We start from the raw sequence: 11,817 nt of genomic DNA, 5'->3' as shown, positions 1-11,817 counted from the left end.
TACCCCTGGATGCCCTCAGAGGTCCTTACAGAAAAACGGCTTCTCAGAGACCTAAGGTAGTTTTTGGGGGAGTGCTGAAAATTGCTTTGTGGGAATTGCATCTACTTGTGTAGTCTTTTTCCTATCTTACATAACTTCATAAACAGCTGGAAAGAGTGTCATAAAAGTGTTCCTAATAATTAAAAACATTGACATTAAGTGTAAAAGAACAATAAATTCTTATTGAGCCAGCTTTTCTTGGATCTTCTCACACTGACATGGAGTAGGGCTAAGTTGCACTGATGTGGGTGACATTATAACGCCATAAATCAGTGGTTAAGTTAACAAATCTAAGAGATCTGGTTTTCAGAAGTGGAGAATGTGGCACTTCTCCATTTCAATAGCCCCTGTCTATGTCCTTTAGCTACGGCTACAGTAAGGTAAATACTCCAGTTTTTTGGTACGTGGCAGCTAGTTCAGGTTGTGCTTGATCCACCTCACTAAAGAAAACGTTTAGCTTGGGTGTCATGTTTTAGGAATGGTATTCCTCAGTGTAGTACTCTCACTAAAAACAAAACCACAAACCTCTGGTGACAGATGAAAGGCAGAGATTATCTCCTGAGATAAGAACAATTTACTGGAAACACTAGTGAGATAAGAAAACAACACTAATAACAAAAGTGCTCAAAGAGAGGGTGATTTACATGCAAAAATTACTGCCCGATGTGCGCGACCCCAAGGCAATGAACAATGGCCGATGGCTTTTCCACCCGGACTGTCCGCCGACCCCTAGCCACTTCCACCTTCTTCCCGAAAGCGTCCTGGACTTCCACCCCGCAGATGTGGCATGAGGTGATATAGAATAACACCCAGACATGGCCACAGGGCTCCAGGCTTCAGTCCCTCACAGCTACTGTGAAAAATTAACTCTGTCCTGGCCCAAACCAGGACACCGGGTTACAGAAAATAACTTTTTAGAGAGTAGTGGGAAATAAGTGGATGCAGAAGAGAAAGACCAGTCTTTCAGGGTAGAAGCAGCTAAAATTTTATTATTTTTTCAGCATTGCTTGTCTAATGGAAAATAGCCACTGAAAGAAACAATTGCATGCTTTTTTGGGTCAGCTTTTAGGAAAAGAATCTCGTACTACAATCCCTTCAGTTTTCAGCAACAGAATAACTTTTTATAAGTTTTTAATTGTTTTAACCCTTCAAGGAATAACAACATTTTTGTGACAGCTTGTTTTTTTCTGTGGGAGCATTTCACTTTGTAGAAGTGAGAACATTTGGTAAAACTTTGTGTTTTAATTAAATATGTTTTAAAAGGACAAAGAAAGCATTTCTGTGAGGTCAAAATGGCTAAATTGTTGTTCTGTTTTGAGATTTATCAAATGCATTCCTATCTACTTCTTTAGTATAAACAAAGATTCAAAGTAAATTTCTATCTGGCACAATACTGTTAGAGAAGAAGGGTTGTTTAGACTTATGAGTCTTCTCTTACATACCAAAGATTAATTGAAGAGAAAACAAATAAATGTTTTAATCCAAAAGACTGGTATTAAATACACAGACATTTCGGTAAACAGGGAACACTGTTATTGCCCTGTGTTTAGTTATTCCTACCTTTGTTTCACCTAACCCAGAAGAAGATGCAGCAGTTGTTTGGATTAGTGCATGCCAGGTATGGCAAGTGATACTTTGTAAAGAATTTCTGTGCTGTTATGATGAACTGATTCACTGCCTTCTCTTTCAAACTCTCACACTGACTTGCTCTTACTACTCTAACACTTGTCAGACTGGCTCATAATAAAGTCTACTGGCTCAGTAGTCTTTTTCTTACATACCCCAAGAAAGTTAAAGTAATTTCCTCTGTTCATTTAATTATTAAGATCTGTAAATGTTCTTATATGTTGATCAGAAAAGTTCTATTTTTTCTCCCCTCGTTCCATTAAAGAATATGTTTCTTCTCCTGGCCAGCTGATCAGGCTAATCCTTAACTCCCTCTACTGTGCCTCATCAAGGCAGACAGAACATCTTATGTCTACATTAAGACAGACTCAGTGAGCTGTGTAAATGGAAATGTGGAATTTTGCATGCAGCTGTCTGAATATATTATTCCTATTAAACAAGCTGCCCTCTTTCCTAGCAGTATGTTGTTGTCACTTGGAAATGCAGAGTTACATAACAGAGTCCTGGTACATCACAGTAATAATATATCATGGAAAATTAGAGTTGTCTGCCTCTCATCTATTCCTTTGTGCTTTTTTTCCCCCGTGGCATTATTCTTGCACTGAATTTCAATAGGACTTTAATAGTAGCTCTAGTAAATAGTTTGGAAAATGGGCAGAATCTGACCGTTTGGTTGTTCGGCAGTGTAACTGCTAGTTTACAGGTGCATGCAGAAGGTCAGAATCAGGCCCAGTGCTTGCTGTGTTTACACAATAACTTTAAGCAACAGTTTTATCTGGTGAAGGAAGAGCCTCGATAGATACTGGAGTCATTTGTTCTTCCCGTGTTTTCATGTGCGCCTGGACCTGCCTTACTCGACCTTCCAGCCGCAGAGTCCATTCCTGACGAAGTCTGCAAAGAGAGTGCAAGTGCTTAGCAATTATTGAGCCAAATCCTTCAAGTGTATCCAAGGCTTTTCAGCAGGGTCGAAGCTTTCCTCTCTTTCATCACCAGAGCACTTGTCCTGTATTTATTTACCAATTACACATCCCTCTAGCTTGCTAGATTGGGAATGCAGGGGAGAAAGGGATAGTGCTGATGCTATCAGTGGTTGACATTGCTGGATTCCGAATGAGTCAAACAACTGCTGAAATACTGTCACTGTGAAGAACTCTGTTTTTCCCTCTGGGGTATTCTCAAAGCCACACAGAAGTACTGCCTATGCAGTAAGGTCATTCAATGTGTAAATTAAAAAATACAATTTTTCCCCAACCCCTCAAGTTCTACTGTAAAATGCTGTGGGGAAGAGCAGGCTGAACTTAAAATATGTCCTTTTGGGTAAAAAAAAAACAAACCAAAACCAACTCTGCAGACCTTGTATGTGTTTAATGAAAGGAATTGATGTCACGTACAAGAGGATACACATAGCTGCAAGACACTAGTATAGCAAAACCAGAAGAGAATATCTCTAGGGACAACTGCAAAATATTGTTGGCTGGGTTGTTTTCTGAAGGGAATGTTATGAAACATCTGACCCAGCAATATTATAAGATTAGCTATTATATGGTAATGTCAAATGCATCACAGAATATATGGGTTTTTTAATTACCTTTGGTATGGTGAAAAGAACAGCAGCCAATGATTTCATCTGAGAGTAACCCATCAGTAGCTGTTTCACATGGGTGCTTGTGTTGTCTTAGATTCTGAGTTTGGTTTTACATTGTGTTTTAAGCTACCTAGTCTTCAATGTTCTTTCATGCATATAGTTAAGCCTCAAAAAATAGGTACGGTGCGTTAAGAAAAATCTGCCGTTGAGAACACTGGTGTTTCTCATCAGTGTCCTACGTGTCTCAAAGGGAGCACTTGCCTTTATGTAAAACCACATCATCCTCCTGAGCACCTCTTATGTGAGGTAGTGGATATGTATGTTTTGTTATGAAAGTGCCTTTTGACTCCTGAAAGAATCTTTTTATTCCAAATTAGAGAACACTTTGTGAACTATCTTTTGTGAGCTTTGACTGGGCAAGACACTTTGAAGGAACTTGCTTGGGTCTATTTCACGGTTGTGATGGGTCAGTTAAGACATATTGAATACGTAAGTTAATACATTTTCAAGGTTCTTTCACTGTGTTTCTTTTTTTCTCTTCAGAGAAGACCTTACAAAAACTTTTAACATTTTTCAGCTTTGTGAAGTCAAAAATGTTATCTAAACCACAAACTGCATTTTGTTTTCACTGTCTTCTCACGGTAGTCTTCTGTGATCTAGAGTGATAAATATTTCCAGTGAAGCTGAACTCTTTCCTGGATTTTGTCATACATGCTTTTTCTCCAGTAATTTTGTGATTGGGATTTGGAAACACTACTGACTAGCTGGAGTAGGATACTGGAAGCAGGATTGTCTGCACCTGACTTTTTCAAGACACAAGGCCTGCCCAGATCTTGATTTCCAAGTCTCTAAATGATGACAGTACTTCTTTCTTGGGCACTGGGGTCAAGGTATCTAGAATTTTTTTTCCGAGAAACAGCCCTGTAGCAGCACCTTCCAATTTGCTGAAGTCAAATTAGCTTATGTGAATGTCACAGTTTTGAGAAAAGTTTGTGCACGATAGCCTTTATTAATTTCAGGAGGAAAGCACAAAAGGAAACCACACAAGACATGGTATTTCTTGTCCTCTGTTTCTGGCCATCAGTAGTCAGGGGATTCACTTAGTGTGCAGGAGACCCTGGTTCAAACTTCTGAGTTGTAACAAGCTGAACAAATATTTGAAGAAATCCACCACACTTGTGCAGGGTATCTATACCACAATACAGCAATACAGGTTTCTCTAGGCAATCCCTGTTGTTTTGTACTGCTTTGTAAAAAAAGCACCCACACACAAAACCAACAAAAAACCCCCACAACTTTTTCCTTTGAATGGGAAAATCTCATGGTGTCATTTTTACCTTTGGGCTTATATGATATGAAGGGCTGTTAAACATGCTAAAGGTGCCGCGGATTTTCTATTCTACAGATTAAGTGGGTGGTTGTCCCTTTAAAGTAATGCTATTTTATTTATTTGTGTGGCTGTACCAGTTCCAGGTAAAATTCCTGCTATTTTCTGGCGGTCACAAGCCATAATTCCAAAGTGCTTTATTTTTTCATGGCTATGCTCCAAGGCCTTTGAAGAATGCTCATGAGGTTTAAGGGTGAGGGGTGTCTGAGTTTCCATGCAGAAGAGCCATGGTAATATGAGACAAGCAGCTGTGAGAGGAAAAGTGCCAAAGATCCAGAACACAATCTGTGCTATGAATAAAGCAGTACAATAACAGGTTACCTTATTTTAAAACACGTGATGACATGCCTTGCTCTCTTGTGGAAAAGAAAAAATACCACTTACTTGTTCAGGGCACTTTTGCTTAACCTAGACTCTTCAGCTTCTTGTTGTTTAGTTTGCTCTTGGATGACCTTTTCCCAGAAGTTCTTCAGCTCTTCCGCATCATGACCACCCATCCTGTGGTGTCTAAAGTTCGTATGCTTGCTCATTTTCTGAAAAGCAATTCAGAGGTCAGAACAGTCAAAAGCCTAACCTGAGGCAGGTACTTTATTACTTAGCCTCTTGAAATGTCATTCTCATGAAGTGCTATTAAAATAAAGTATGTCACCTGAAAAGAGTAGGTAACTAATGCTTAGTCTGCCTTGAACCAAAATATAAGGCATTGAAACAGGCCTTGGGTGACAGTTGAATATCATAACTATGTTTTCTTACTGAGTAATGACTGCAAGTGGCACAGTTAACTGAAATATTGTGGATGCCTCAGTGTGTGTGAGATTTGAAGTAATTTTAGAAGAACTTGTGAAAATGCTTTCAAATATAGTGCCATTGTCACTGAAGTTCAGATTAGATGTGAAGGACTTTCCTGTTTTCTATCTCCCATATTCTTAAAACAGATCATAGATGGTTTATTTCAGGGAAACTGATTGCTCCTAAATGATTCCTTTTGCTACTCCGAATGATGTCATGCACAAAATATCAAGGTAATTATGAATCTGAAGTTGAAGCGCACAGAGTGCAAAGCGCTGGGGAGTTTGTTATGGTCTTGTTCTTCATTTTATCAAAATTCAGTCTTAAATATGGTTAAAAGTAGATCTCATTAAAGTACAGGATCAGTTCCAATAAATGAGAAAAAAGACAGAAAATAGGCAAATATGTCCTTGCTAAATGCATGTTATTCAAACATTAAAATGCTCATCATGTGTCATGTCCTTGTTGATATTACCATATTGTGTTGGTTATCAGATCATAATGATACTTTGAAAAGTTAAGTTCTGTTGTTTATTTCCTGAATCAGTCTCCTCCACTAAGGCCCAACAAGAAGTGGGAGGATACAAGAAAGAAAAATTCTAAAAACCTAAACTCCAGAGTTTTCTATTACTAGATCAGCACTTAATTTGAGGTTTGCTTCCTTATGTTTATCTGTATTAGATACTTCTGCCAATGCTCCACTCAGTAATGCTGATGAATTAAGGCCTCATAGACCTTGATACATACTTACGAATATTCTTCCTAGATGATTTCATACTTTAGGAGCTATCCTTGATAAATACAACAAAGACTATGCTAATGTAGGCCAGTCTGAGGAAACCTTTACTTCATACAATGCCATAAAGTGAAAGATCAGAGTAAAAGAAAAGGACAGTCAGATGTAACACAATTAAGGCAGATTTCTCTAAGGTCCTACTATCAAATACAGTATTTGAAACTCCTGGCACCTTAAAAGGACACGTAAGTAACTTCTGGGCATCTTTATAGATTGAATATTTTAGATTTGTCTTCATTTTCATGGATCTATTTTTTAAGAAGATCAATAATATCAAATAATATTGCCACACTTGGTGCAAAGTCTGGCTGGACTGGAAAAACTGCTTAACAAAAAGAAAAATCTCTTTGAGATGCATTATTTCTCCACTGGGAAGTCCAGTTGCTTAAAGACAGGCACAGCCCAACTGGAATGATGAGTATGAACTGGTTAGGCCATGTAATATATAACCTCCTGTGTGATGGGGTATGAGTAGTTAGAATGCTGGTCCTCTTCACAGCAAGGTCAGCAAGAGCTGCAGTGTCACCGAAAGAGCCAGGTATTTCTCTCTGAGGCAAACAGCATTTTTCTAGTGTTTCCCTTGCTGTGGACTGGGGATGCTGTAGATGTAGCACAGCATGATACAAGAAGAATTGTTGCATTGGCGTGGGTACAGCAGTTCTACTAACACCTTGTGCTAAACATGTTTGGTTTGGCAATGAATGTGGTCTAAATAGGAATATGGGTAATCTTAATAATCTTTGGCTCACTCTGAGGCCCCAAAATAATAGTATTATTTAAGGCTGCGTCTGGCAAAAAGATATGCATGTCACGGATGCACTGGAACATGCCCTATCTGTGTTCTAATTCTATAGGCCTTGAGCAGTGTTAAAATAAATGCTCTGGTAATAGCTTGTTACAGCGAGTGATGGAATCTGATTATTTCGTCATTCCTGGATCAGCAGGTCACACGGGTCTTTGCACCATTTAGAGGCTCTTCTATCACTAGCAGCTGCCCACTTGACACTCTACAGATAATTATCCCATTGCCTCAGAAGCCAAGTGCAAGTTGCTGACAAACTGAGGCAGTGTGCCCTCCAAACCCTATTATACTTTGCCTCATATAAGAATCTGCCATAACACATTAACCTTTAATTAGAAATGAAATTTTTATGATTATTAAACTTCTAGTTGAAGTTCTCCGAATGGTACAAGAGGGTCTCCAGTCTTTATCTGAGGTTTAAACAGGTTAGATTTTGAGGAGGTGCATGAGGGTTTTGGTTGCTTTAGGTTTCGGCTGCTCCACTCAAAAGAACAACCTGTGATCAGAGAGGCGCCCAAAAGATGGAGGGGAACCTGCAACTTTTAGTCAGCTAAGTCTGTGGGTCTTTTTGTAAGTCAAGAACATTTGGTATTAGTTCCTAGGAATGTCAGTGACAGTTAATATTTCACATGGTATTGCTGTGTCCTTGCTAAGACAGATTCTTGGTGTAAAACTTTTGAAGACTGTGCTGTCTGCATTGCTGGCCGGCACCTTTCAAGGTATGATGTGTGAAAGCATCCTATCTTTGAGCCTGGCATTACAACATCTAGGTGTAGAGACTAAGGTTCATGTGTGCTGTATAATACCTCCTTTTTTGTTTCTAACTGAAAGATTCTGCTTAGGAGCTTGGTTTGGATTTCTGAGTAACTCTCTGTATCAAAACAAAAATCTTTATTACTGCTCCAGATACCAAGGGTTTGTAATTTTTTTTCTTTCTTTTTAGATGTCCCAATAACATAAATTGAATTTACACTGACATTTGGACTTAATGCCATCAAACTTGTTCTTGATTCTTTCACTCAGATAACTCAGGGCTCATAACAAGTAGAGCAATTAGATTTTCCCTGTAAATAAAAACCACGCTTTCTTACAGTCACTTGACCATTTTTGTCTGGGTGGAAAGTGTGCAAGGAAAATATGTTCATCATTCCAGAGATATTAAAGGAAAGTTGTGGAGGTGTCTTTCTGACTCCTAATAGCAGCTTGTTTTAACATGTTTATTCACTGGTACGAATGTAAAATAAACAAGAGCAAGTATTTCTATTCATTTAAAATTATTCATTCAGAAGACCTGAAATATTGTCTTATTTGTGAACTGAAAATTTTTGTTATAAAACTTTCTGCAATATATTTTCAGTGAAGGGTTACCAAAATGTGCATAACACTGGTGCAAGATAGACGCCCTTATTAAATCTTCAATTAAGATAGTTAAGGAGGAACTATTATTATGTTGGTTTTGCAGTTCTTCCTGTCCATATGAAGTATGGTTCACTGCTTTTTTAGAGAGCCAAGCTGATAAAACAACATTTAAATAAGGATGAAATTATATTTGGTTAAAGTGGCTTATGCATTTGGTAGCTCTAAAACTCAACTGTCAAAAATGTGTAAGTGTGTACAAAAGAGTTTTTACAGCATTCATCATTTATGGAAATTAAATTATATGCTAACATATTATTAATTTATGGAGAATGTCCACAAGAAGAAGTAATTGTAAAAACAAAATTAATGGCACTGTAAAAGAAAAATCTCCTACATTTATAATCAAACCCTAAATCAGAGGGTCATGCAGCAATCTGTAAGACAGCAAATCACTCTTGAAACACAGATAGCACCTACATATAATACATTGTTTTAAACTCATAAAATCATAGAGTCACAGGATATGCTGAATTGGAAGGGACCCGCAAAGATCGTTGAGTCCAGCTCCTGGCCCTGCGCAGCACCATCCCCACCATGCGCCTGAGAGCATTGCCCAAATGCTTACTGAACTCTGTCAGGCTGGTGCTGTGACCACTTCCCTGGGGAGCCTGTTCCAGTGCCCCACCACCCTCTGGGTGAAGAACGTTTTCCTGATATCCAACCTAAACCTCCCCTGAGGCTTCAGCTTCAGGCCATTCCCTTGAGTTGTCTCACTAGTCACAACAGTGAAGAGGTCAATGCTTTCCCCTCTGCTTCTCCTTGTGAGCTCATGTCCCAGAGCCAGTTTAAAAGAGCTTTGAAGGGTGAATGATGAGCAGTTTTCCCCCTACAGATCTATCCCATACAAGGGAGAGGAAATTTTGCTTCCAGCTGTAAGTTATGTGCACAACTTTTATTCATTGGCACAAAACCAGTATAGAAAAAGCCGGTGGTACAACCTTCTCTCATTTAATCTGATCTGCGTCTGAATGTGCTTTGGAAAGGTGTTAAATTAGTAGGTTTCCAAATGTTCTGGTCTTAGCCCCTGCCTGGTCTGCATATTTTGAATTATTTTAATCTCAGACTACCTCTGCTGAGGTACAAAAAGGAGTTTTAAAAAATATCCAATGCAAGTAATTTGTCTTCTGCACACTTTGTAATTTCTACTTCGGACTCTTTCTGGAGAAATTTTAAGAGTCAGAAATGGCTCTTGGTGTTTTCATCAAAAATTGCTATTTTGGGTTACCTTTATATGAAATAAACAAGCAGGAGAAGAAAATAGTTTCTAAAGTGTCAGGAGATATTTTTTACCCTTTTTCAATCTTTCTATTTAATATGTGTCTTAAGCTAGACATAGTCTTAAAAATTCAGTGTTCTATAGAGACAGACTTGTATGCAAAATATTTGTGCTTTTACTTTTTAGAGAAGTATTTAAATGCATTCAGTAAAACTGTTAGGTGAACATGTTTGGAGAAAAATATCAATGTGATTTTTAGTCCAAATGATGCACAATTTAAAGAATAATTGGCTTGGCTAACAAAAAGAAAACCACGTTATGTTTTTTTCCTTACTGGGAAATATTTTAACCAGTAATATAAAACAATATTTGAACATTTCCAGTTTATTTTCAAAATTTTTTCTGAAAGACAAAGTCTTTAACAAGAATGATATTTTATATATACATATATATCTATAGCTATATATATATCTATCTTAAAAATATTTTCTTTCTAAAAGTTGGAGATAAGTCTAATTTTAACTCTTTCAATGAATTTGATGATTCAGCCAATTTTAATATGTAACACAAGCTTATTCCTGGAAGAATTTCCATAGTCACTTCAGAGGTTTTTTTGGTGACCATTGTAAACAATGGAAAGATTATCTTTGACTTTAACTAGACTCAGTCCCTTGGGTCATATCATGACCATGAGCTGTTTTATCTTCGTCAGGACACTAATATCCTATTCCTTTTGCCCTTCACCAGGGTTTGTTTGTCTAAGCATGGAATATGTTCCAGCATTATATATCTATTACGGTTATTGCAGAACGGGCAGTTCAAAGCCTGTTTATGGTGCTCTTTAAAGAAAAAAAAAGCCTCAAAATTCTAAAAAGTTTTAAATTACACACATAGAATGCGTAATTTTGATGAGTCTCCCCTTACATGTTCCTTTTATGGTGGTTTTCCTTTCAGTTGAAGTGTGTGTAATACAGAAGTTCTGGTAATACCAAAAAAGATAGTAACAAATAATAGCTTAATAACTGAATTTACAATTAGAGTAAAATGAAACAGTGGCAGGATACCTCTTATGTTGTATAAATCACACAGGATCAGACTAATTTCCACAAGGGTATACTGAAATATACATAATTTCAGGTCATAGATGGAACAAGAAGAAAACATTGCATGATTGAACATTGAACAAGAGGTTCAAATTTGCATGATTTAACAAAACATTAAATAAATGTACACCCATGTATGTCTAGGCAGGTTTAATAATCAAGACAGGAAGAGAAAATCTTATTTTGGCCAAAATACAAGAATGTAAATGCTTACTTTGATTGTATAGTAGCTTCCTCTTCTGTCAAAGTATGGTTTTCTTGAGTGATTACTGCATCATGTCAGTTTTACCCCTGTGTTCCCCTTTTCAAGAGAACTCCAACTGCCAGGAATAACTGATGAAATCTATTCATCCGTCACTCATTTTTATTTGGGAGTGACGACATCTGCTGTTATGAATTAGCTTAATGGCAGGGGGGGAAAACAACCCAAACCCACAGTCTAATTTTGTGAAGTCTGCACCACACCACAAGGAATGACCGGACAGTTACCGGGCGCAAACTCTGAATGCCACGTTTCATCTGTGCTATAAATTTTGGCAGGTGCCACTGATGTCATGACTCGGCTCTGGAGAAACTGTTACTCTTTGACAAGTGTGGATCACTGTGGCATAACTTCCATATGACTTGCAAGAATTCAGCACTGTCCCCTCCAAGAAAAAGGATTGATCTGAAAAGAACATGTTGAATAACACAGCGTGTCTCACATTTGTGCTGCTGAGTGACTGACAGATAAATAGATTTCTTTTTCACTCCTTTTGAAGTGTTGGTCTGTAAAAGCACCTGGTAGACTACATGACAGGATTCCAGCTAAGCTGTTAATACTCTCAATAGTGCAGGAATCTGGCCAGCTGCAAGCTGAAACATAGCATATGTAATTTGTTACAGAACTTAGCACTTCCACTTCTTGGACAGATTCTTCCTCCCTCCACTGGTACTCCTGGGTGAACAGAAAAACACAGGCAAGTAAGGTGCTACTGACTCTGACAGAGGGAGAACAGTGACAGACCTTCTGCTCCCAGCTTTTATTGGCAGCCTGACTACATGAGCTTTTGGTA

At 38.0% G+C, this 11,817-nt stretch overlaps 1 protein-coding gene across 1 annotated transcript; it reads right to left on the bottom strand.

Annotated features, from left to right (window-relative positions):
* Positions 1 to 1,012: 1,012 nt before the first annotated feature.
* LOC120411483 (protein FAM240B-like) lies at positions 1,013 to 11,136 on the bottom strand. Its single transcript, XM_039566790.1, has 3 exons — positions 10,977 to 11,136; positions 5,022 to 5,170; positions 1,013 to 2,556 (listed from the first exon to the last, which is right to left on the bottom strand). The coding sequence occupies exons 2-3, from the start codon at positions 5,165 to 5,167 to the stop codon at positions 2,424 to 2,426; spliced, it is 279 nt and encodes a 92-aa protein (XP_039422724.1). The 5' UTR covers positions 5,168 to 5,170; positions 10,977 to 11,136; the 3' UTR covers positions 1,013 to 2,423.
* Between the last annotated feature and the right edge of the window lie 681 nt (positions 11,137 to 11,817).

The sequence above is a fragment of the Corvus cornix genome, chromosome Z (genome assembly GCF_000738735.6).
Source record: "Corvus cornix cornix isolate S_Up_H32 chromosome Z, ASM73873v5, whole genome shotgun sequence".
Classification (NCBI taxonomy): Eukaryota; Metazoa; Chordata; class Aves; order Passeriformes; family Corvidae; genus Corvus; species Corvus cornix.
The sequence above is the reverse complement of the archived record's forward strand: the minus strand, read 5'-3'. Positions and strand labels throughout refer to the sequence as shown.

Bases quoted from the DNA above. Each gene is read 5' to 3' on its own strand.
- LOC120411483 (XM_039566790.1), bottom strand. From the start codon at position 5,167: ATGAGCAAGCATACGAACTTTAGACACCACAGGATGGGTGGTCATGAT. The intron at 2,557-5,021 runs GTAAGTGGTATT...CTCTCTTTGCAG, and splicing joins AGCAAAAGTGCCCTGAACAA to ACTTCGTCAGGAATGGACTC.